Raw genomic sequence first — 27,363 nt, 5'->3', positions numbered from 1 at the left:
TAATTTGTTAAAGTTTATTCTTAAACATGATATGTTCATATATTTCAAATGAAATGTACATTAGGATCAGAAAAATTAACAACTAAATCTTCTACGTCATGTTACATATTTAAATAAATAGACCTCATATACAATACCTGCAGAAAGAATTCACACCCCTTGACTTTTTCCAAATTTTGTTGTACTACAACATGAAGTAAATAAAAAAATACATTTAATGAATTCTATCACTGACCTACACACAATACCCCATTATGACAAAGTGGAATTGTGTTTTTACAAATTAATAAAAAAATGTAAAGATGAAAAGTCTTGAATCAATAAGTATTTTAATAAGTATACACTTTGTATGGCAAACCTAAATATGTTCAGGAGTACACGTGCTTAAAAAGTCACATAATAAGTTGCATGGACTCACTCTGTGTGCAATAACAGTGTTTAACATTATGTTTGTATGTTGACCTCTTCTCTGTACCCCACACATACAAAAAATTGTAAGGTCCATCAGTCGAGCAGTGAATTTCCAACACAGATTCAACCACAAAGACCAAGAAGGTTTACCGATGCCTCGCAAAGAAAGGCACCAAAAACATTAAAAGCAGACATTTTTAATATCCCTTTGAGCATGGTGAAGTTATTAATTGCACTTAGATACAGGCGTCCTTCCTAACTCAGTTGCCGGAGAGGAAGGAAACCGCTCAGGAATTTCACCATGACGCCAATAGCGACTTTAAAACCATTACAGAGTTTAATGCCTGTGATAGAAGAAAACTGAGGATGGATCAACCAATATTGTAGTTACAATACTAACCTAATACAATACTAACCTAATTGACGGAGTGAAAAAAAGGAAGCCTGTACAGAATAAAAATATTCCAAAACATGCATCCTGTTTGCAACAAGGCACTAAAGTAATACTGCAAAAGAATGTGGTAAAGCAATGAACTTTTTGTCCTGAATACAAAGTGTTTGGTTTGGGGCAAATCCAATACAACACATGACTGAGTACCACTCTCTATATTTTTAAGCATAGTGGTGACTGCTTCATGTTACGGGTACGCTTGTAATCGTTAGGGCTGGGGAGTTTCAGGATAAAAAATAAATGCAATAGAGCTAACCACAGGTAATATCCTAGAGGAAATCTTGGTTCAGTCTGGTTTCCACCAGACACTGGGATATGAATTCACCATTCAGCAGGACAATAACCTAAAACACAAGGCCAAATCTACACTGGAGTTGCTTACCAAGAAGACAGTGAAGGTTCCTGAGCTGTTCCAGTTATGACTTAAATCTACTTCAAAATGAATGTCAAGAACTGAAAATGGTTGTCTAGCAATGATCAACAACCAAGTTGACATTGCTTAAAGGATATTTAAAAGAATAAATGGGCAAACGTTGCAAAATCCAGGTATGGAAAGCTCGAGACTTACCCAGAAAGACTCACAGCTGTAATAGCTGCCAAAGGTGCATCTACAAAGTATTGACTCAGGGGTGTGAATACTTACGTAAATTATATATTTCTGTATTTCATTTACAATAAATGTGCAAAAAAATTCTAAAAACATGTTTTCACTTTGTAATTATGGGCTATTGTGTGTAGATGTGTGAGAATGATATATGATTTAATCAATTTTTAATTCAGGATTTAACAACAAAATGTGGAATAAGTCGAGGGGTATGAATACTTTCTGAAGGCACTGTATAATTCCATGATCAGTAATAAAAATAGATTATTGATTTCATTTCACAGTGTCGAGACTCTTTAGGTATGGTACCTCTCACAACACCCAGGAAACTATGAGGAATCTCTCTGGGCAACTCCACAAGCTCACTGCTACGGATCAGAGCAGCCCTCCATCTCCATGATGACAGCCCCTGTAGAGAAGAGAGTCTAGTCTTGTTTTATCACTGAGTACAACACCAGCCCTCTTCTTGTTGGTTAAGCTTTCAGCTGCTGTAGTCTCTATGTTAGATGGGAGGAGGAGGTAGGCCATGTTGTCAGGTCAGGAAGTCCCAGGAAGGTTGTAGAGACACAGGAAGGTGAACATCATGAGAACAAGTACCAGACCAATCAGAACCTGCTGGACCCACAGATACTGGTCTAGCTTCTGCTCCAGCCGGGCGTTACACACCATCACACGCATTAGCTGCAGAGGAGAGCATTTGGTAACTTCATCTTACTAATTAATGTATTCACTTGTCAGTTTCCCATTTCAATGACACCATGAAAATGTATAATGATTGTAATAGTGTAAAAAGAAAGGGGGAAAAAATAAGTTAAAATACAGCAAATACTGTACATTGATTAATATTATATAGGTTACTGTATTCTTGTGGGTGGAGGAGCATCATCCAATAGGAGTGGAGAGCTCACCGTTGTGTGCAGGTCCGGGTGGCCATTGGCTCCTCCTTCAATTGGGCTGTCACTTCCACAGGTCAGGATGGGCTTAGTGCTCTCCAGGATGTGACATCGTAATCTACAGGAAGGACAGGACACAGTCACGTCCAATGATGTGTATAAACCCTGGATGACTGACCGTGGGCGCTGTATTGAAGCCACCGCGCAGCCATCTTGGTACTCCTCCTCAATTATAAAAAAAGATTTTGCATTTATTAAATGTCTACATTAGTTTGACACGTTTATTCTATTACAGACACCTTAATGCACGTATCAAACTCATTCCACAGAGGGCCTAAGTCTTAATTGAATGGAAAAACCCGAAACCAGCAGGCACTCGGCCCTCCGTGAAATGAGCTTGACACCCCTGCCTTAATGCATCATTTTTTATTATATTATGTGAGCCAAACATAAAAATAATTTAAAAAATCATTATATTTAAAAATGTACTAATGTTATTATCCCGACTACAATTTCAGTTTGTGACAAAACAAGCAAGTATAGTGTAGAGAATTACTAGGACAGCAACACAATTAGACCCAACCAAATCATGAGAAAACAAAAAGATAATTACTTGACACATTGGAAAGAATTAGCAACAAAAAAACAGACCAAACTAGAATGCTATTTGGCTCAAAACAGAGAGTACACCGTGGCAGAATACCTGTACTTCCTAACCTCCTGCCAAATGTATGACCATATTAGAGACACATACTTTCCTCAGATTACACAGATCCACAAATAATTTGAAAACAAACACAATTTTGAACTCCCATATCTATTGGGTGGAATACCACAGTGTGCCATCGCAGCAGCAATATTTGTGACCTGTTGCCACAAGAAAAGGGCAACCAGTGAAGAACAAACACCACTTTAAATACATCCCATATTTATGTTTATTTATTTCCCCTTTCATACTTTAACTATTTGCACATGACATTTGAAATTTCTTTATTCTTTTGAAACTTTTGTGAGTGTAATGTTTACTGTTCATTTGATTGTTTATTTCACTTTTGTTTATTATCTACTTCACTTGCTTTGGCAATGTTAACATATGTTTACCATGCCAATAAAGCCCTTACATTGAATCACTGTACCATCTAAACCGCAGTGAAATATCTTTCCAAAGTAAAAAATATTGTATTTTCAGCTGTTTGAAGCTGGAAGTAAAAGATACAAAAAGGAAACTTAGCGCACATAGAATTGATCTACCACTTCTTAGACTTGCTTTCAATGAGAATGACAGATTTTTAACAAATATTTATATGTGAATTTGGTCAGGTCGCGCAAAAAGTTACATATTGCAGCTTTAAATCCATGTCATTTTGCCCTTGAAACATTTGAAATACTGTAGAACTCCATTAATTACTATGGAAGACTGCTCCTACTAGGGATTGCCCATATGGTCGACCGCTGGGCTTCAAAGCCTCTCAATGGCCAATACATAGCGTCAGCAATCCAGTGTTTCTATACGTCATTGGTCACATCAGGGAAGACTGAGGAGAGGGGATAATCAGTCTGCTAGGTCACTGACATACCCCAGCCATGCTGAGGCAATCTGTGCTGTACACTGCAAGACCACGATGGGTTTAGTGAATCAAAGTTATCTTGAGGTCATTATAGATGTTGGCATATTAATGACTGCTTGCCATTTGGCTCAAAATAAATTGTTTTACTCATTTACATACACTCAGTATACCAAACATTAGGAACACCTTCCTAATATTGAGTTGCACCACCCCCTTTTGCCCTCAGAACAGCCTCAATTCGTTGGGGAATGGATTGTACACGTTAACTCCAAAGCATCCCACAGTTATGTCAAGTTGGCTGGATGTCCTTTAGGTGGTGGACAATACCTCATACAGACGGGAAAAAAGTTGAGCTTTAAAACCCCAGCAGTGTTGGAGTTTTTGACACAAACCAGTGCACCTGGCACCTACTATCATATCAAAGGCACTTAAAAATGTTGTCTTGACCATTCACCCTCTGAATGGCACACGTACACAATCCATGTCTCAATTGTCTCAAGGCTTAAAAATCCTTATTTAACCTGTCTCCTCCCCTTCATCTACACTGATTGAAGTAGATTTAACTGGGGACATCAATAAGGGGCCATAGCTTTCACCTGGATTCATCTGGTCAGTCTATGTCATGGAAAGTGCAGGTGTTCTTAATGTTTTGTACACTCAGAGTATATTCCCATCCATGAGGAGGCATTGATGATGATGTACCTGTGCTCCATGATCTTGGTTTTGGGCACGTCCTTCCAGAAGTGAGCGAGCTCTTGTGATCCAGCACCAGCGTTCTGCTCCATCTCTGCAGCCATGACTAGGAAGCGGTCCTGCAGAGATGCCTGGTAGCCTGCACAAACACATCCATGAACTCATTGAACTTTTTTTATCTCAGTATATTGTTCAGTTTATGCATCTAGATTCCTACATTAGAATGGGATCATCTGTACAAACTATACAGTTTAAACCCCACTTCTGTCAGAATCCAATAATCAGAAGATAGATCTGAAAGAACTAACTCTGTCACAGCTGTGAACAGAAAAAGTGAAGGTTCTTATCCACTAAACTCGAACAAATGAACAAGATATAGGTGATAGACGGTGGCTCCCGAAAACTAAATTAACTTAAACCCAGAGAGAGAAGGAAACCCTCAAACTTTGGAATAATGCCAGAATTTGATTCTTCAAAAAACCCATATCTAGCACATCAGAAGCCATGACTGACATTTCCATGCTTGAAGGCCTCTGAACGTCTTATCAGCCAAGTCCCTGCATCCCTACTCAATGTTGGTCTCAAGTGATCAAGAGGAAAACATTGACCTTAGGGGTTTCAGCCTTCCACAGAGTACTGAGACTGGCTCAATAAAGTGTATTTACCCGCCGTTAGATTTCTGAAAGGCTCAGCTTAGGGGAAGATAAGAGATTATTATTTTATCACTCTTAAAATATGTATGTCAGGCAAAAGAAAGCTGTACTCTGTCAGCACTTTCCAAAGTTATTAGACTGAGACTGGACCTTTTGATTATTCTAAAGTTTCTTCTGGTGCATCTGGAAAAATCCGAAGGAAGTAGATAAGAGGAGTGGGTGGGGAGAAAGAGAGAGATAAGTGCAGTACTCTACCTCCATGTAAGGACACCACTATATCCACAGAAGCGCCCGGTTCACAGCAGCTGTTGCTGGGCTTCACTCTGTACTTCTCAGGTGCTGTTGTTCGTACCTGTGGAGGGAGACACCATCAAGTCAGCTTGGAGATTGTTAATTTTCACACACATACACACACAGGGGCACACACAAGAACAGAGTGGCATGCTTGCACACACAGCGGCATGCATATACCTTGAAGGCCACTTGATTCTTTGACACATTACCGAGGATGATAAGACACTTCCTGTCTGACTCTTTGGACCCAAAGCTCAGCTCCTCTGCTGGACTGGAAGTAAGAAAGAAAAGACGTTACATTTCAGAGGAGAAACAGCACAGGCGGCATGAAGACAAGGCGGAGAGGCTACGATTGAATTTGTGACTAACTTAACAAACAAATGTATTTTTCTTTACGAAGGCATCGGCCACAATGGCTATCTGGTGTTCAAAACAAGCCAATACATCTGTTAGAAGTCTTGCTTTACAACGTGCTTTGTTGTTCCTCTTCGTGATATCTTAGCTTAATCGATCTGTTTGGCAAAGCTTTGTGAGCTTAGATGTTGCTTCCTGAGAGTGATTGCAGTATGATTACCCAGGGACTTGTAGATTCTGTTAGCTTCCATTGTTAATATTCTAGCTAACACATGGCAGATTATGTCCATCTGTGCTTGCATGTTTTTTTCTGCTTTAAATAAACAAAAAGCCTTGTACACTACATCGATACAATGTGTATTTGCCATTTATCCGACTCAATTGATGTCAATATGTTCTTTATTTGTTCTTCAGAATATTTTTCAATGAGGTTCATTCCAGAGAAATAGCCCCCGACTACTCTATGTTCCCCGGGGCCAAACCCTCAGTCTCTGATGTGTTGTGCTCCTCCTGACCTATATGGAGCTGTCTGTCAGGCCCCTGGGTAGAAGGCAGGCTCAAGCCTAGCAGGCGTAGCTGAACCCATTTGTGGGGAAAATGGAGAATTAAACCACATTATTACCCAAGTCTATGGTGAAAACATCTGTGATCTTGCATCAAAGCTGTGAAATCTGGAGGAGCAGAGGAAAAATCCATGGCCTGAGAAAGTAGCCACGAGATGCTCTAATTCGCTCTCCAACACTCAGCGCACCCAATCCCCGCCCCTAAAAGACCCCCCCCCCCCCCCGACTGCCTCAACAGGCTCATGTTTAAGGGATAATTCTGTAATTTGATAATTCAGCCTCAGTGAACACTTCTTCACACTGTGCTGTAGACTGCTGCTGGCATGCTTCAGTATCTACTGAAAACTCAGTGAAATGGCCAACATTCAAAAAATTCCTGTGTAGCGTATATAAAAAGTCTAGCTGTACATTCCGTAGGCTACAGAGCTCTAAACAACAGATTGTTTTGTTCTTTGCCCCAGTAAAGCATTGTGAGGAGCCCAGCGCTCCCCTGAGCCCGGAATGACTCTCTAGACTCCAGGAAACATTTTGACAAACACATTCTGAAGATCAAAGCATCCCCTTTTCTGCCCATCCAGCTCTGGTTCTGCCTTCCTCGTGGACTCACTGGAATCAGGGCTAACACAGCTCAAAGACATAATTGCATTTAAGGCTCATATAAATCTTTTTATCACTAATACGTAGCCCGTAGCTGTGAAAAATCTCACATCAAAGAGTCTGCTCTCCAAAAAACTGAACTGGACAGAAATGACTCAGGAACATAGGAATGATCTAATTTAACATCGGAATACCCATCAATGGAGGCAGCTCTCAAGTACTGTACCTTGATGGATTCTGGGTTCTGACTCCTTAACTTGGGATAGGGTTAATTATCAGGTATCCTATTGAAATATTGAGTGCTTATGTTTAGAGGGTCTACACCAGAAGTTAATGGTTATCTGTAGGAGGAAGGTATATGGGGTGTGCAATTAAGCTTGGAATGTACTGAGTGTAGGGAAAATGATCATGTGGCAGCATTGATAAGGGGAGAGAGCCATGGACTAGTGATGAAGGGGGTCGAGATCAGGTCAGGTCACGTCAAGGGAAGAGGAACCGTTTAACTTCTCTGGGATATGTGGGACGGTAGCGTCCCACTTGGCCAAAAGCCAGAAAAAATGTAGTGCGCCAAATTCAAATATATTACTATAAAAATCTATCTTTCATGAAATCACACATGAAAGACACCAAATTAAAGCTACACGTGTTGTGAATCCAGCCAACATGTCTGATTTCAAAGAGGATTTACGGCGAAAGCACACCAAACGATTATGTTAGCTCAGTACATAGCCACAGAAAAACACAGCCATTTTCCCAGCAAAAGATAGTAGTCACAAAAAGCAGAAATAGAGATAAAAATGAATCACTAACCTTTGATGATCTTCATCAGATGACACTCATAGGACATCATGTTACACAATACATTTATGTTTTGTTCGATAATGTGCATATTTATATCCACAAATCTCGGTTTACATTGGTGCCATGTTCAGAAATGTCTCCAAAATATCCAGAGAAATTGCAGAGAGCCATGTAAAATAACAGAAATACTCATCATAAACTTTGATGAAAGATACATGTTTTACATATAATTAAAGATACACTTGTTCTTAATGCAAGCGCTGTGTCAGATTTAAAAAAAAAAAACTTACGTAAAAAGCACACCATGCAATAATCTGAGACGGCGCTCAAAAATAACAACATTTCTCCGCCATGTTGGAGTCGACAGAAATACGAAATTACATCAAAAATATTCCCTTACCTTTGATGATCTTCATCAGAATGCACTCCCAGGAATCCTAGTTCCACAATAAATCGTTGTTTTGTTCGATAATGTCCATTACTTATGTCTAAGTAGCTACTTTTGCTAGCATGTTTAGTGCACATGTTCAAACGCTCGCGCGCAGATGCAGGCGAACTCGGACGAAAACTTCAAAAAGTTATACAACAGGTCGAATAAACTGGTCAAACTAAGTAGAGAATCAATCTTCAGGATGTTGTTACCATAACTATCCAATAACGTTCCAACTGGAACATGCGTGACCAGGAACTGGCATTCTGCCAGACCAATGACTGAAACACCTCCCATCCGGCCCCACATCACACTAGAGGCTCCATTCCACATTCTACAGACTGTTGACATCTAGTGGAAGGTGTAGGAAGTGCAAACAGATCCGTATCTTACAGGGAATTGAATAGGCGATGAGTTGAACATTGACCAGTCTCAGAATTCTCACTTCCTGTTTGGATTTTTTCTCAGGTTTTTGCCTGCCATATGAGTTCTGTTATACTCACAGACATCATTCAAACAGTTTTAGAAACTTCAGAGTGTTTTATATCCAACAGTAATAATAATATGCATATATTAGCAACTATGACTGAGGAGCAGGCAGTTTACTCTGGGCACCTCTGTGCACCTTTCATCCAAGCTACTCAATACTGCCCCTGCAGCCATAAGAGGTTAAGGAGAAGTGGATCTAAAATTCCATGTATAACACTTGTATTTTCATCAACATTAATGATGACTATTTCTGTAAATTGATGTGGCTCTCTGCAAAATCACCGGATATTTTGGAACTAATGAACATAACGCGCCAATGTAAACTCCGATTTTTGGATATAAATATGAACTTTACCGAACAAAACCTACATGTATTGTGTAACATGAAGTCCTATGAGTGTTATCTGATGAAGATCATCAAAGGTTAGTGATTCATTTTATCTCTATTTCTGCTTTTTGTGACTCCTCTCTTTGGCTGGAAAAATGGCTGTGTTTTTCTGTAACTTGGCTCAGACCTAACATAATCATTTGGTTTGCTTTCGTCGTAAAGCCTTTTTGAAATCGGACACTGTGGCTGGATTTACAACAAGTGTATCTTTAAAATGGTGTAAAATACATGTAATTTTAATGATGGGATTTCTGTTGTTTTGAATTTGGCGCCCTGCAGTTTCACTGGCTGTTGACGAGGTGAGACGCTACCGTCCCACATACCCTAGAGAGGTTAACTAGGCAAGTCACTTAAGGACAAATTCCTATTCAGAATGATGTCCTAGGAACAGTGGGTTAACTGCCTTGTTCAGGGGCAGAATAACAGATTTTTTACTTGTCAGCTCTGGGATTCGATCTAACAACCTTTCAGTTACTGGCCCAATGCTCTAACCACTAGGCTACCTGCCACCTCATGGAAGGTGACATCAGATGTTGTCTTAAATGCATGGTAGGAATAATTTGACCACGAACAGCGTGTGTGAACCTCAAAACCCTCCCTAACCGGCTGAAGAAATTAGCAATAAAGGCGTTCAATGTGACAGTGACTTTAACACTCCAATCTGAGTCCGAGCCAAACCTGGGTACGGGCGATAGGAGACCACCATGAGTTCTGAGACCGTGCATGTAGAGTGAGCATGGATAGAGATAACATTTAAACTTCTCTCATGCTGCTGGTGTACTGGTGGGAGAAATGGACCAGACAGAATGGTGGTAGCGGCTCAGGTGAGAGACTTGTGTACGTGGGAAAAGCTGATGACTTTATATTGAAATCAGGACATTACCAAGGGCCATCAAATGTGACAGGCAAGAGTTACATATGTGTCATTGGGAAGGAGGAAGTGCCGGGTATTGAGGAAGGTTTACACACTGCGAACAATTTAGACTAAGAAATCCTTGAGATACCGATCTTTCATTACCATGCCACTCACGACAGGAAAACAGTGACAAAGGGGATTGTAATGAAAAGAGTTATTACCGGAAATAAAAGGTTCTGTTAATAAATGTACATTCTAGCCGTGATGATGTGTGCTAGGTTGAGAAGCTCAAACTCAAGTGATAGACTCAAGAGTGCCGTTGATTAGGGCTACGCACTTGCATTTCAGGTGACGTGCCTATCAGGTGGCAGTGGAGGAGATGGGGGAACAATGTGAAAATGACATGTCTTGGGAACACCTCTTGAAACTTGTGGTCTGACGGGGAAGACTGGGCGAAAGCATGAGGAGGCATTTTAGGGCTTACATTTTTGCCAAACTCTGCAGAGAAGTATCCTGAAGGCATAGTCAGGCTAAGAGGGAATTGTCATGTTATCAAACTTTGGGTTTGTCATGCATATATAATGATGCATAGCTTACCACATTGTTAATACTGCTATGTTCCCAAGCCATGTCATTTTCACTTTGTTCCCATCTCCTCCATTACCACCTGATAGGCACGTCACCTGATAGGCAAGTGCGTAGCCCTAATCAACGCTACTTTTGAGGTAACTCAGCACTGTATATGCTTTCACATCAATGCCTCCAGAATGTTGTCCAGAGTACAATTACCCCAACATCTATCCTTTCATCTGATGCATTAACCAATACAGCAACTAACTCAGCCCAACTATGGTGTTTTAAAGTGGCTCCCAGACCCAACTCATCTGAAACGAACCTGAAATCAAACTCAACTTAACTACAGCATGTCCGACAACAGGCTTTTTATTTTTAGAAGATGATTAATATTGAGAAAGTTCTTCAAATGTAAATAGAGGCCTGAAGAATGCCGGTCTATAATCAACATCAGGGTAAAGAATGCCGGTCTATAATCAACATCAGGGTAAAGAATGCCGGTCTATAATCAACCTCAGGGTGAAGAATGCCGGTCTATAATCAACATCAGGGTGAAGAATGCCGGTCTATAATCAACCTCAGGGTGAAGAATGCCGGTCTATAATCAACCTCAGGGTGAAGAATGCCGGTCTATAATCAACATCAGGGTGGAGAATGCCGGTCTATAATCAACCTCAGGGTGAAGAATGCCGGTCTATAATCAACCTCAGGGTGAAGAATGCCGGTCTATAATCAACATCAGGGTGAAGAATGCCGGTCTATAATCAACATCAGGGTGAAGAATGCCGGTCTATAATCAACATCAGGGTGGAGAATGCCGGTCTATAATCAACCTCAGGGTGAAGAATGCCGGTCTATAATCAACCTCAGGGTGAAGAATGCCGGTCTATAATCAACATCAGGGTGAAGAATGCCGGTCTATAATCAACCTCACGGTGAAGAATGCCGGTCTATAATCAACATCAGGGTGAAGAATGCCGGTCTATAATCAACCTCACGGTGAAGAATGCCGGTCTATAATCAACCTCAGGGTGAAGAATGCCGGTCTATAATCAACATCAGGGTGAAGAATGCCGGTCTATAATCAACATCAGGGTGAAGAATGCCGGTCTATAATCAACATCAGGGTGAAGAATGCCGGTCTATAATCAACATCAGGGTGAAGAATGCCGGTCTATAATCAACCTCAGGGAGAAGAATGCCGGTCTATAATCAACCTCAGGGTGAAGAATGCCGGTCTATAATCAACCTCAGGGTGAAGAATGCCGGTCTATAATCAACCTCAGGGTGAAGAATGCCGGTCTATAATCAACATCAGGGTCAAGAATGCCGGTCTATAATCAACATCAGGGTGAAGAATGCCGGTCTATAATCAACATCAGGGTGAAGAATGCCGGTCTATAATCAACATCAGGGTGAAGAATGCCGGTCTATAATCAACATCAGGGTGAAGAATGCCGGTCTATAATCAACATCAGGGTGAAGAATGCCGGTCTATAATCAACATCAGGGTGAAGAATGCCGGTCTATAATCAACATCAGGGTGAAGAATGCCGGTCTATAATCAACATCAGGGTGAAGAATGCCGGTCTATAATCAACATCAGGGTGAAGAATGCCGGTCTATAATCAACATCAGGGTGAAGAATGCCGGTCTATAATCAACATCAGGGTGAAGAATGCCGGTCTATAATCAACATCAGGGTGAAGAATGCCGGTCTATAATCAACATCAGGGTGAAGAATGCCGGTCTATAATCAACCTCAGGGGAAAGAATGCTGTCTATAACCAACATCAGGGTAAATGGATAGATCAGCTTCATCACAAAAGAGTACAATTAGGTAACAGAGTGACCTTGAACTATGTTTTGCACAAAAGTGTTGCTTGATTACTACTGCAACATTCATTAGGCCATCCAATTTGAATGATGGGACTACAGGCTGTTCCATGGTTAATATGGGCAGTGATCATCGGTATGATAAATTAATTCCATTGATTATTAATGCAAATTAACTGCACCAACTGATTTCCACTCAATCGCAGACATTCTTTATTTCTGTTTAGATACTACAAGATTAATGGATCCCATCCAGATACAAACGTATCGATATCTGGCTCTGGGCTTGAGTGTCAACAATACATTCACTCTAAGCTCTACAACACCTTCAAATCCAGCATGTGGACATGGATTGGCTATAGCCTAGTCACTGTGCTACCAGTCGACTATTCTTTAAGCCCCGAGTGCAGCTGAGAGATATGCTGAATTCCAAATCAAACCCTAGTCTCTTCCGACTTCCTAGAAACTCTTGTACATCTGCAACTACTGGATAAATAATACGTTGAAAATTCCACCCAGAAGGCAAGGTGAAAGAACTACCCCTATTTGATCCTTTCAGAGATACATGTGTATCTACCGAGTAGGGGCTAGGGATTGATTTGATATTCAGGAAGAGATGGCTAAGAGAGGGAGTTCTGAGAAGGTTGGCTTGAATACCTGACGTGTAGCAGAGGGACCTTGAATGTGGTCAGTGGCTTCCTGGCTCCCTTCGACCGGCTGTCTCCTTTGTCGTTGTCGTCCAGCTTCAGACTGCTCAGGCTCTCCTCTGAGAAATACACCTGAAACAAGGACAACAGTGGCGTCGTGAGACAATGTTCATCAACACACTGATCAAATGATTCTACGGTGCTTTGTTTGGAGAGGTGTTCTAAAGATACAAATGATCAACTTATCTTTATTAATTTCGAAATAAAACTATTAAACGCCTAACTATAGCCCATTTCAAATGATGGGATGAAACATTTTAAAAATAGGGAGCTTTTGTATGACAGTTCACTTAATTTCACAATCAATGCATCAATCACCATAACAATCCCTGATCCTTGTTCACAGTACAGTGAGACAACAGGAACACTACAAACACATCCTGTGAGAACAGAGAACACAAAAGTAAGCTCTTTCACTTCAACTGTAAACTTTCGCCCAAATCCAACAGACTTCCTCATACACCCATTTACACAATGTCACAAGACTACAGAACAGCTGATAAACACATGGTTTGTGCAATGTTAGCAGAAATTTGGGGAAGGACAGATGAAGTTGTGGTGGGACGAGCATCATTTGGTTTCCATACCATATTGACCAAGGCCAGTCCCACAGCTTGTGTGAGGCAGATGGGAGATGGGGAGTACAGCAGGAGAGGATGTGAGAAGATGGGAGAGCTGATAGAGGTGACTGGGGTCTGCCTGTGATGTACGTACAAGCACTAATGAGTCAGATGGAGTGTGTCTTCTGCTGTGATAAGCAACATGCACACACACACCTCCCCCTTCAGCAGGCTGCTGCGACACACACCACACACAGATGACACAATAAAGACATCAAGAGACTTTGAGCTGCTTCTGAAATGTTTATTTTTATTCAGTGTTCAAATCAAGTGCAATACAGTACTGAGTAAGATATGGGGAGAATGGGGATTCATTAGCTGCTGTTGAAAGATACATGACCATAATTGACTTGAATAGACTGTTTGGTTGATTAAATAAATACAAAATACAGCATTTCTATTGATTATATACTGTATAAAATAACTACATAAAAGTAAAACTCATTACAAAATGTATTTTTAATTAAACATTAGTAAAACAACACTTTCAGTTTATCATTCTGGTTAGTCAAAACCAGGATCAAAATACTCAGTATTGAGAGAGAATAATCTTTGGCACTAGAACTACAAACCATGCATGAACTAACATTAATGAAAAGGTCTTAACATGTAATATCAACACACTAAAACAGTCCAATCCTACTAGCTAAAATGGGAAAATCACAACAATCACAAATACACAAACTGGAATGAATAAGGCTGATCTAAGCAGGAGATACAATTTAGAAATCCATAGACGTCTAAGAAATGTAGACTGTATGAAATACTTGTTTTGATAATATGACTTGTAGGCAGCTTCCCCAACAGACCATGGAGTGACAGTCTGATCTTCTGGAGAGTATTGACAATAAGGCACAACACAGATTATTTTTAAATAAGTACTCTCTCGTTATGTGAAAAGGCATCGATACACAGAGGAAGTGCTTTCAATTACAGTTATAATATGGCATAAGGTAGTTGAGTATACATTGTTTTACTTCAGTGTCAGTGCAAATGTGCTAACATTGAGTGTGGTAAATATAAAGGATTTCATGCTGGTGGTAGTGGAATACTCTTTTCTTAGTATTATAAACATTAGTACATCATTCCAGTACAGTTGATATTAATACAACAGTAATGATAAAATAAAGTATACTTTTGGGTTAAAAGATCAGTACAATTCGATAAGGCATGTTACGTATACACTTGGCACACATGCTTAACTTTCTCTACAAAAACATTATTTCCATAACGTTATATTAAGTAAGGTAAAATACTGAAGTTGGATAAAATATCACCATGTTATAATGCTGGTCACAGGAACAGGAATCAAGGGGGCAAACATTCCTTATTTTCTGATAGACTATTGTGAGTTATGTATCTGATAGCCTACTTGACTGGCTATGAATCTCTTCAAAATCATCACATTGTGATAAGTGCAACACATTGTGGGGGTCATATTTTAAATGTTTGGTCCAGGTCCATTTTGGATTCAATGAAAGGCTGAACGTGTCCATGATGGTGATTAGATGGCGGGGCTGGTACATGAGTAAAACCCTCAGACTGCCCTTTCAGAATGCAGAACTCTCCAGGAATCAGTGTTGCTGGTGAGGCAGAGATCATACAATGCCTTACCAAAACCAGCCCTTGGGTCAAAACAGAGAGAAAGGAAATTAGCTGATCTGGGAAGCTACTGTATCAACACACTGTTCAGAGCCACAGGTATTAATTCAGTACTGAGACTTGCTTTATGTAGAGAGAGGAGCAGCAGAACATGATCATGACAGTAGAATGTGTGCAGACAGACATGCTGTAACCAATGGGTATCATGATTGGTGTTAGGACCTTAACGGGATACTTCGGGACTTCACCAGAGTCAGATGAACTTGTGGATAACATTTTTATGTCTCTGTGTCCAGTATGAAGGAATTTAGAGGTAGTGTTGTGAGCCAATGCTAACTTGAGAAACTACCTCCAACTTCTTTCATACTGGACACAGAGACATAAAAATGGTATTCACAACTTCATCTGACTCCGGGGAAGTAGATAAAGGGCCTCATTGTCAAATTCCCGAAGTATGTCTTTAAAGCCAGCAAGCCAAGAGACTAGCCTATAGCCTAGGTAGATCATTAGGGACTGGTTAAATCAGAGGCACCAAAGACTACATTCTGCTCACAGGCAACGTTCCCTTAAAGCTGCACGCGGGCGCGTAGCTCCCCTCAGACTGCCAAGCAGAATAAATATTCCCCCACGCAGAGAAGCACGAGATTGAACTTCACTCACCTTCCTTGAGTTTTCCCCTTTAGTTAACACTATCACGTTTCGCTCTACTGTGAGAAACGTGATTGAGTCACCGCAATATTAGCCACTTTCAAATCAATGTAATAAAACAAACTATGCAAGACTTAGTATGCAAAATGAAGTGTGAAAGAATTTCTTGTAGGCAGAAAGCATTGGAGTAGGATTATATTGCATTGACAGGCATGACTCAGGCCCGTACTCTACACAGACCGGTGTGCCATAAGCAATCAGAGCTGCAGTAGGCCTTTATGCAAATAGCCATTGCCATATATGGATCTGTGCAATTCACTTTGAACTGGACTGTGTATAGGCTACGGTATGAGCGATCTTGAGTAGATGCATTTAAAAAAATAACAAATACAATCAAAGCGAGGCTGTCATTGTAAATAAGAATTTGTTCTTAACTGACTTGCCTCTCTTTAATTTAAATAAAAGAGTGCTGCCTGATGCCACGTGTGCACATTTGTTCATATTCTTTGTTAGTTTAAGCTTTTTTTTTTGTCTTAAAGGAGCAGTGTTGTGTTTTGAGACTGTCTTAAGTAGCCCACAGGCAGTGCGTAGTATAAGTTGTCTGATTCTCTGGAATAATGGTATGGGAATATACAGATATTGTATTTTGTAAAGTGGCTTCTTGAATCAAACAACACATTTTCAGTCATCTCCTCATCTGAAGGACAAGTGGATAAACGGTTTAATGTCAAGACCTAGATGTTTTTCTTCCAAAAGTCTCATTAATGTTGGCCTACATTGAACACCACACATTGGCTGTACTGTAGGTTGAATGATATAACAGCTAATTCCACGTAAACATTTTATGGGATGCATTTTTCTCCATTGTTTTTGATGGTAGGCCACTGATAGGCCTACAATAAGATCAAACAGCCAAAGTAGGCTACTTGACCACTGTCTAAAACTGTAAGTGGGTACAGCCTCAGTGTTCACAGTAATCATGTGCTGGAAGTTGCACAGAATTTTCACAATGTTAAGGTTTTTGCTCAGCAGACCTGAAATTTGCATAGTGCTGAAAAAAAGTTAGAGGGAACATTGCTCACGTGTATTGATGACATACATTCATCCACTAAATTGCACATAGGTCACCCACACACACAAACTTGATCAGGCTTAGATTCTGGTTTGCCAAACTGATTTATCATCATTGACAATGAAGAGGCTTAAGAGGCTCATGTGAGCAGCTTTGTGATGTGTAGCTGACAGGGCAACTCTGGAGCGCAAGCTCGTTTGTGTGTGTGTGTGTGTGTGCGTGTGTGTGTAAACACCCGTGTGTGTGTGTGTGTGTGTGAGTGTACAGAGTCCCCTGTGAGCTATGACAGTGGTGCAGGTTACCCAGAAGGCTTAAGGGAGCAGGATGAGTTTGCTTCGACACAGCGCAGTCACACACACCCCTCGTTTGAGTCTGTCACAGTAGAGACAACACAACCCGAGCAGTGACACCGACACCCAGCAACACCCAGCGCAGCGACACCCAAAGGCCACATTAAGAGAATCACTTCACATTACACTGAATAATATTTATTGAAACAGGTAGGCCTACTCATACATGCTAGTCTTCATGACAGAAATGTATATATAGGGTGTACCCTAAATCCCAGGCTGATATTGATCTATTAGCTACTCACTACAATGTGTTTGTTTTCTGTGTCACAAAGAGGCCAAATATCAACTATGGATAAATAAATGAAGACCCCTAGCTACAGTAAGAGAAAGACAGAGACAGATACATAAATTTGTGCTGCATATGCTGACAATGAAGCCCTGACCGTTGCTAGGGTGCAGCAGCCTGACGACAGCAGAGAATGCTAGATGGTGTCTGTGAGGAGGTGTGTTAAAGCCAAGAGCTGCAGGGTCTCTGTGATGGTGCCTGGCTGCACGGGGGCCGTCCGGGCCGGTGGGCCTGCCAACTAACCAGCTGAGACCATCACACACACAAATAACAGCCTCTGACAAACCACATCACCCCAAAGTCTGTCTCACTCTCATCACCCAGCCTCCAACAAGGTTGAGCCAAAATCATTAGTGGCAACACAAAATAAATTAAATATTCTGGGAAGTGCTTTAAAAACTCCTGTGAAGTTAGGTATGTTGAACGAAGCAGTCTCTAGCACAGCTAGGAAGAGCTTCTGTGACGGCAGTAAGACTTGGTACATTCTCAGTAACCAGAGAAGTGCTCAGGAGATGAGAGGAGCCGTGGGGTGAGTGAGGGAGACTGAAGAAGGGACTGTGATGTGTTATGTGGGTACAGTCAGTGGACAGGAAGGATTAAGCTGCAGCTGGAGACATGTGGAGTCACCTTGACTGAGACAAAGAGGAGGAGCGTAACAGCTGCCAAATTAGGACATTACCGCCTCTACAATTCACAGCTCTCTCCACAGAGGAGCCCGATTACATGCTGTAATCTCACAATAAACGCTGGGAAATGAAAGGGTCTGGGAGGAAAACGGCACATCAAAGTGAGGAGGGACTTGACTGAACCTCTAATGTCTTATTTGACTGACAAGTGTGAATGGGGTGTGTTTAATGTTAATTAAGGCTAATGACGAAGAGAAAAGGTCTCTGCTGTTTCTAAGACAGCCAGCTCACTGCAGATACTAACTGTATTGACTCTACTTTTAATGAGTAATAGCAGCAGCCATCATCAGATTTAACAATAGGTTACATTAGAAACATGACAAAAGACTCATGTACTACTTCTGAAAATCAAGTGGATAAGTAGTAGGCTATTCAAGGTGGAGTATGAGTTTATATGCAGCCCCAGCGTGAATATTTCATGCGTTTCTATGCGTTACTGTACCTACATTCAGAGGGAGGAGTTTGGTAAATAAACAAAAAGGGGAGGTTTTGTACCTTTTTGGGCTTGATGGCGACCTCAGAGCTGAAGCTCGACTCTAACTCCTTGCTGTCTGATTCGAAGTCCTTGCTCTCGTTGTCGTCCTCGCTGACGATTGGTCCGTTCTCACATACTGGCGTTTGGAAGTCATCGTCAGGAAGGGGAGGATAGCTGTATCTGAAGGGATCCTGGAATGAAGTCAGCGATAGGGTTAATACTATCAGTGCCGAGACCCCAGCAAAAATCTGCTTTTCACTTATCTGCAAGTCCAGCCCTTATATTCGGTCTCACAATGAAGTGTTTTACCATTGTCTTTTCAGGAGAACCATGGCTACAAGTAGAACACAAAACAAGTTGACATAAACAGTTGCATTCATGAACGTCAATTAAATAAATAAGGTCCGCCGAAACAAAAACCTCATAAAAAAATAATTTATATGAATGCTTTAAGTAAAGATATTGTTTGCTCACTGGGAAATGAATATCCAATTCGTCAGTGACAACGGTGTGGAGTTGTCACTGACGAATTGGACTCTAAAGATAAAAAAAATACCCTTTCGGGATCCGTCCTTCTCACAAAAACCGCTCTAGCTCAGCCTGTTAATCACACAGCCATAGGTACCAACCATTAGTCTGCAAAAGAAATAGATGAATCCAACACAATGTTTAAAAGGGGTTAGAAGTCCAAAACGCACCGGCGTTAAGTGGGACTCATTGTGTTAAGTCAACAATAAATAAAAATATTGACTAATCACAGGTTAGTCACATTTTCTCATGACAAGTGAAGGAGGAAATAGAGGCAACAACCTGTCAAATGTTGACATTTGAAAAGGGAATTTATCAGATGATAGTAAGATGAAAATGTATGTAGCCAGGTAGATAGATGGCATCATTGCCATCTTCAGTGAGTTGAATACTGCGTGTACATACCGTTCCACCCATGTGAGGAGGCAGGTATTCATGGCCAATAAATGTTTGGATCTCATTTTTAGATGCAAACTTGAGCTTGCTGATGGCTTCTGGACCCAACCATGTCCTCACAATCTTCCATGCAGCTAAAAAACAAAAACACATGTCCGAACTTGTAATTTGTTGTTTTTGGTTATTGTATTGCTAGATATTACTGCACTGTTGGATGTAGAAACGTAAGCATGTCGCTGCACCTGCAAATCTGTGTACGTGATGAATAAACTTTGATTTGAACTACGATGTTCAAACTACGATGATTAGATTACGTTTCTATTGCAAATCGTTTTAATAACTACATGACTCACCATTCAAGATCCATGGCATGTCGACAATGATCATTTTGGCTGAAATGACAAGACCATGACTGAGGGGTGAAATACACTGAGTGTACAAAACATTAAAAACACCTGCTCTTTCCATGACAGACTGACCAGGTGAAAGCAATCATCCCATATTGATGTCACTTGTTAAATCCTCTTCAATCAATGTAGATGAAGGAGAGGAGACAGGTTAAAGAAGCACTTTTACGCCTTGAGACAATTGAGATATGGATTGTGTATGTGTGCCAACTCCTTTTTACTTCGAATTAGTCCTTTCTGAAGTTTTTCTTGGTAAGCCACTCTTGTGTATGTATGTGTGCCATTCAGAAGGTGAACTAAATATTTAAGTGCCTTTGAACGGGATATGCTGGGTTTCTCCACACTCAACAGTTTCCCGAGTATATCAAGAATGGTCCACCCAAAGAACATCCAGCAAACTTCACACAACTGTAGGAAGCATTGGAGTCAACATGGGCCAGCATCCCTGTAGAACGCTTTCGACACCTTGTAGAGTCCATGCCCGGACAAATTCAGGCTGTTCTGAGGGTAAAAGGGGAGCTGTTGCAACTCAATATTAGGATGGTGTTCCCAAAGCTCGATGTACTAATGTAGCATTGGCCCTAACACAGAATCATATGACGGCATTCCATGTACTTTTGTTTCTTATAATACATTTAATAAAACTCATTTTAAAAACAGGATGTGGGTCAATAATAGGAACAATTACATATATGTGTCATACAACGTTTATCAATCAACCTGTGAATGAACTCCATATTGTTTCAAATTGTATATACTTACATAGAAACTTTGGATAATACACTTTGAAGCAATTAATTACATACTTCACAAAATCCATGTCCTGAAAAAAATGAAAGGGAGTATAATTAGGACTCAGAAAGTACAGTACTATATACAGCCTCAAAGCAGGCTTTGACTAGCAAAGACGTTTTATGGCCTTTCAATAGGGAACCCGTTCGCTCAGCCGGAGACATTTACTGCCTCAATCTAGCTGTGCAATGACCCAATTCATAACCATTTAAACTTTGTCACAAAAATGAACAAAGCTGTAGTCAATACTTTCAAACACCTTCCCTCAACTCAATCATATTAAATATATTTCTGGGAAAAACGTGTGATACAAAAGTAGTGTGTGTGCAGTGCCCACTACACCCCATGCAACACCACAACTACTTTACTCTTACGTTGCTCAAATTGGATTATTAACTGTAATCCATTCACAGTATTTGCTGAAACGTTGCACAGTCTGGTTGTTTACTTGATTGCGTAACCTTGATCTTCATAGAAGGTTGAATAAACTTGCTCTACATACAGTATCAAGCCTTTGCTGAGATAACTACAGACAGCTTTGAAACTCAAATGTTTCCTTTTTGTCTTTGCAAAAGTGTTCTCAAAACCAGGGTTTCCCAAACTCGGTCCTGGGTCCCCCTCTGGGTGCAAGTTTTGGTTTTTGCTCGAGCATTACACAGGTGATTCAAATAACCAACTCATCATCAAGCTTTGATTATTTGAATCAGATGTGTAGTGCTAGGGTAAAAAAAATTAAACATGCTCCGGAGGGCAGGACAGAGTGTTGGAAACCTCAAACAAAGACAGAGGTGGGTTTTTATACAATCCCACAAGACTAACAGTATCTAAAACATTTCACAGCCAGTTTAATGGATTACAGCTAACCATGAAATGCCTCCTTCATGAGAATTTACTCAGTAGGGCTCTACGCTGACCTTTTTCACAAGGAGCATGTGTGCGCCTAAGTAGAAAAACGCAGACACACACAAAGAAATGTAGGAGCACAACAAAAAATGTTTGAGATATTAAAGCTAGAATCCTTAATTTTTCTATGTGCATTGGTGGTCCTAAATTAAAATTCCAGGTCGCACAACATATTTAGGCGCACTTTCAAGTATAATGGTCACACACTTTCAATATTCTAGTCAGACCCTTAGGAAGAAGAGCCTATCAGCCTGGCTACATCCTATGCCCTACAGAGACTCATTGCCATGCACTAGACCAATGTTTCCCAACTCGGTCCTCGAGTACCCCAAACAGTACACAGGTGTGCTTGTTCAGGGTTACAATAAAAATGTGTACTGTTGGGGGCACTTGAGGACCAGGGTTGGGAAACACTGCACTAGATCAATGTTTCCCAACCTTTTTCGTTTACTGTCCCACCTACTGAATGTTGGTCTGCTCAGAGTACCCCTGATTTACCCTCTCATGTGCATTTTACCAGTAGCCCTATGGTCTCATGAGATTTCTCAAGTACTCCCTGTGGATAGGCCAAGTACTGCCAGGGGTCCTAGTATCCCTTGTTGGGAACCACTGTACTAGACTCACTAAGAAAGATAGAGATAACACTAGCCAGGCCTGTTCCAGCCCACACAGTGCCTATTTCAGCAAACTTCATTAAGACTGCTCCCCAAACTGATCTACTAATACACTAATTTCATATTAGGGTTTCGTGAAGTTATTTATTCTCTCTCTGGCTCGTGTGTATATAATTAGGACATTTCTCCAGGAGAGAGTTTGGCCTGTGAAGCGAGCTGGCTGACAGAAAGGAGAGTGCCTTCTGGGAAGCTCCGATGGAGACAAAGTCAGTCTATGAATTAGGCAGTCAGTCGACTTGGAATGACCAAACTAATTTAAAGGTCACTTTCAATGTGTTAAACCATTGAAGAGCATCAATCCCTCCAAGTCCTAGGCTCAAACAGTAAGCAAAATTAGAAACCTCAACAGGACTTCAATGACACTCATAACCACACACAGGCTACTTCTTTTTGAAAATGGGGAAAACATGTTTAATTATGAGGACAGAAATTGACCAATAAAGCCCTCCTTAAATCTATGTAGAGTGGATCAACAGTGACATTGGTAGAAAGCAGAGCTATTGACATACTGTAGCCCTGGTTTGATTCTTCAAACACTATCAAATAGCCTAGCGGTTAGAGCATTGGGCCAGTAACTGAAAGGTTGCTGGATCGAATCCCCGAGCTGACAAAGTAAAAATCTGTCGTTCTGCCCCTGAACAAGGCAGTTAACCCCCTTCCCCCCAGTAGGCCGTCATTGTAAATAAGAATTTGTTCTTAACTGACTTGCCTAGCTAAATAAAGTTTAAATTTCCAAATACAAGAAAAGACTACAATGTTAATCAAAAAGGAACGTGTTCACTTACGATATTGCTAATCCCTGAATCGGCCATGTCGAACACAACAGTCAGTGGCATCCCTGGCTCTCTCTTAGCATAGCGCTCCAGCCAGAAGGCAACATACTTCTTCTTGTCCATGCTGGTCTTTGCATCCTTGGTATGTAGCTTGGCTTTGAACCAGACTGAAAACACATTGCATTCAATAACCTCAACATACAGTACCAGTCAAAAGTTTGGACATACCTACTCATTCAAGGTTAAAAAAATAAATAATAATAATAATAATAATTGTTCTACATCAGATGACCTGGCCTACACAATCACCCGACCTCAGCCCAATTGAGATGGTCTGGGATGAGTTGGACCGAACAGTGAAGGAAAAGCAGCCAACAAGTGCTCAGCATATGTGGGATCTCCTTCAAGACTGTTGGAAAAGCATTCCAAGTGAAGCTGGTTGAGAGAATGCCAAGAGTGTGCAAAGCTGTCAAGGCAAAGGGTGGCTACTTTGAAGAAACTAAAATATATTTTAATTTGTTTAACACTTTTTTCGTTACTACATGATTCTGTATGTGTTAATTCATAGTTGTGATGTATTCACTATTATTCTACAATGTAGGAAATAGCAAAAAATAAAAAATAAAACCTGAAATTAGTAGGTGTGTCCAAACTTTTGACTGGTACTTTATGTGTTAAACATATTACAAAACAATAGCTTACAATTTTTGGTAACCTTTTGTAAGGGGTAATGGTGTCTGTGAGTAATTATTAGAGATAAATAAATTATACATATGGTGCAGTATGAGCATCATTAATCAACATACAGAGCTTGTTGCCTTCCTTGTCGTAGCCGTGGAGGAAGACAGCCCCCGTCTCAAACATCCACTTTGGAATGCTGCTCTCAGTGAGGTCTGAAACAAGACAAAACATTATCAGCCAACAATATAAAACAGCATTCAATAAGAATGTTTTATAACAAGAACAATTATTGGCCAAAATAATTATCATAAAAACCAAAGTATTCTTTACTCCTCGCCACCATACAAGACAGACAAATCTTGTCAACAAGTGACAATAAGGCATTGTCAATATCAGAAGTCAGGCAATTGGAAGAGATAACGTTTGTAAATCTAATTTCTGCATGACACCGATTTAACAAACTGAATGTTGTCTGGCTCGAAAACCCTGTATTTGTATGAGTAAAATGTAGCAATTTAAAAGTGAAACGTAAGAAAAATAGAGAGGATTGTCTCCATGCGGAACAGATGGAAATATTACCACACAGCACACAATAAGCCTTTATCTGAGAGTAGGTCAAGAATCTATAACACATTGACACACAAAGACAGCTACTGATGAATCATCCCACAGTGTGGTGATACTGATAGACCCAAATAAAACTGCACTGTATAACTTATATACTAGTTTAGCAGGGAATGAGAATGTGTGCTGTTCCTGTTTTCTACACTCAACCCTAAACAAGGCCAAAGTCACATGTTGTAGATGTTGTAAATACAGCCACAGGCTTCTCAGATCGTCATGAATCACTTCAAGAGTGATTAATTGATGACCAACACTGACACCTTCTTCATTCTCTGAAAACAAGTGCGCCTGCAGTGCAGTTTTACAAGAGGTTAAATATGTGCCCAGAACGCTCACCATTCAAACCAAATTCTTTCCTCCACAAGAAACTGTCGTCAATCATCTTCAGGGCATCATCCACAGAGTATAGTCGCCATGTCAGGTATGCCTCCACCAGAGCATCATCCTTTTGTAGCCTGTCCACATCTCTGGAGTCATATTTGTCAGATTCTGAGAGGGAGTAAAGTAAAAAACTTACATCACTGACATGAAACTGAATTCCTACTCCAACGTCTGACCTACAACCATAACACCTACAGCACCTATAAATTTGTTGCTTATAACCTTTTATGACAAGACACAACCATAGAGTGAAGACAGCACTTAGCCTTCTATACAAAACAAGGCTGACTGCAGCTACCTCATTTACTAAAATGCTGACATGCATCTACCAATATAAAGATTGTTTAGGAAACAAGTGTTCTTTGAAAGATGGATTGGTCTCTCAACAATGCTTAACAGGGAACTGAAAGGCATACCGACAACGATGAGACAGCCGATAGGGAGGAGGTCAGAGACCTGACCGTGTGGTGCAAGGACAACAACCTCTCCCTCAACGTGATCAAGACAAAGGAGATGATTGTAGACTACAGGAAAAGGAGGACCGAGCACGCCCCCCTTCTCATCGACGGGGCTGTAGTGGAGCAGGTTGAGAGCTTCAAGTTCCCTGACGTCCACATCACCAACAAACTAACATGGTCCAAGCACACCAAGACAGTCGTGAAGAGGGCACGACAAAACCTATTCCTCCTCAGGAGACTGAAAAGATTTGGCACGTTGCATCACTGCCTGGTATGGCTGCATCACTGCCTGGTATGGCAACTGCTCGGCCTCCGACCGCAAGGCACTACAGAGGGTAGGGAGTACGGCCCAGTGCCATCCAGGACCTCTATACCTGGCGGTGTCAGAGGAAGGCCCTAAAAATTGTCAAAAACTCCAGCCACCCTAGTCATAGACTGTTCTCTCTGCTACCGTATGGCAAGCGGTACCGGAGCACCACGTTTAGGTCCAAGAGGCTCCTAAATAGCTTCTACCCCGAAGCCATAAGATTCCTGAACAGCTAATCAAATGGCTACCCAGACTACTTACATGGCCCCCCCTCTGGAACACTGCTGCTACTCTCTGGTATTATCTATGCATAGTCACTTTAGTGCCCCAGCACATTAACATCGACTCTGTACCGGTACCCCCTGTATATAGCCCTGCTATTGTTATTTACTGCTGCTCTTTAATTATTTGTTATTCTTATCTCATACTTTTGGGAGGGGGTGGGTGGTGGTATTTTCTTAAAACTGCATTGTTGGTTATGGGCTTGTAAGTAAGCATTTCACTGACATGTGACAAATAAAATTTGATTTGATATAGTATGGCTTTAAAATCTAAACCTCAGGTAGGCTAGTCAATATAACTGTATTTTCTATTACAAAAACAAGTTTAGATCATAATTATGGTGTTAATACAGACATATGTCATGTCTCTGCCAGTAGCCAAACTAATAATTATTAACGTTACTCATCCATTAATTAATATATCAGAACAATCTGTCAGACAACTGACTGGTAAAGTAGCTATGACGATAATTTGTTGCGCTAGCTAAGTAAAATAGCTAGATAGATGGAATGAAATCGAACAACCCATGATATCTGGCTTTTATAAAATACACCATGACCAGCGCAACTCACAAGGGGTGGAACAGTGGCAATGGTACCCACAGGACAAACAGAATAATATTAGTCTGAGGAGAGATTAATTAGCATTAATACAACAAAAATAATTCAAAACACACTCCTTTAATTTACACTCCTTTAGTTTATTGGGGTGTTGTTGTAAAATGATATTTTGCTACCTAACTAACGTTAGCATGTTAGCATGAACTTACCTTGTCCTTGGACGTACTCATTATTGAACTTCTGTCTCGTCTCCTCAATTTTCTTCTCAATGTCCTGTTGTATAAGAGAGATTAGTTAGCCATGTGTAATGAATGCAATACAAATTGCCTAGCAAAATGTACGTATTATTGCAAAAAAAATAATCACTGGTAAGCTACCTGCTCTGGTTCGAACTTCCCAACTTCCGCCATGTTCAAGTGACTCTGCTGTTCTGGCTAGTGTGGGTACATTGAAGTTGAGGAATAAATCAGTTCTAGCGTATGAAACCGTTGTCCTTGTATTGCCATTTTAGCTCTAGGCTAGATCATCAAAGTGATACCTAAAAAAATAAGACATCTCAGCTCCATTCAATCAAATGTAAAGAACATTGCATAGACTATTTAAATATTTATCAACGTAAGCATTGATGACAACAAAATGTATTGTACAAGAGTCTGTTGCCGGAGACAATACTGGCTAACCCACAATGCAAAGT

At 40.7% G+C, this 27,363-nt stretch overlaps 1 protein-coding gene across 1 annotated transcript; it reads right to left on the bottom strand.

The window, feature by feature from the left end:
- On the bottom strand, positions 1–27,363 carry LOC129820999 (motile sperm domain-containing protein 2-like). Its single transcript, XM_055878193.1, has 15 exons — positions 27,047–27,363; positions 26,879–26,942; positions 25,018–25,170; positions 24,183–24,269; positions 23,389–23,543; positions 20,997–21,057; positions 20,181–20,219; positions 19,837–19,961; positions 18,924–19,094; positions 13,112–13,233; positions 5,745–5,838; positions 5,529–5,625; positions 4,630–4,759; positions 2,375–2,477; positions 1–2,147 (listed from the first exon to the last, which is right to left on the bottom strand). Exons 1-15 carry the CDS (start codon positions 27,077–27,079, stop codon positions 2,004–2,006), a joined length of 1,578 nt encoding a protein of 525 aa, XP_055734168.1. The 5' UTR covers positions 27,080–27,363; the 3' UTR covers positions 1–2,003.

The sequence above is a fragment of the Salvelinus fontinalis genome, chromosome 23 (genome assembly GCF_029448725.1).
Source record: "Salvelinus fontinalis isolate EN_2023a chromosome 23, ASM2944872v1, whole genome shotgun sequence".
Classification (NCBI taxonomy): Eukaryota; Metazoa; Chordata; class Actinopteri; order Salmoniformes; family Salmonidae; genus Salvelinus; species Salvelinus fontinalis.
Note: the sequence above shows the minus strand (reverse complement) of the source record. Positions and strands in the feature narration are given on the sequence as shown.

Excerpts from the sequence above, each read along its gene's own strand:
- LOC129820999 (XM_055878193.1), bottom strand. The coding sequence starts at position 27,079 with ATGGCGGAAGTTGGGAAGTTCGAACCAGAGCAG. Across the intron at positions 26,943-27,046 it reads GGAAGTTCGAACCAGAGCAG|GACATTGAGAAGAAAATTGA; the intron begins GTAGCTTACCAG and ends CTTATACAACAG. Across the intron at positions 2,148-2,374 it reads ACCCGGACCTGCACACAACG|CTAATGCGTGTGATGGTGTG; the intron begins GTGAGCTCTCCA and ends TCTCCTCTGCAG.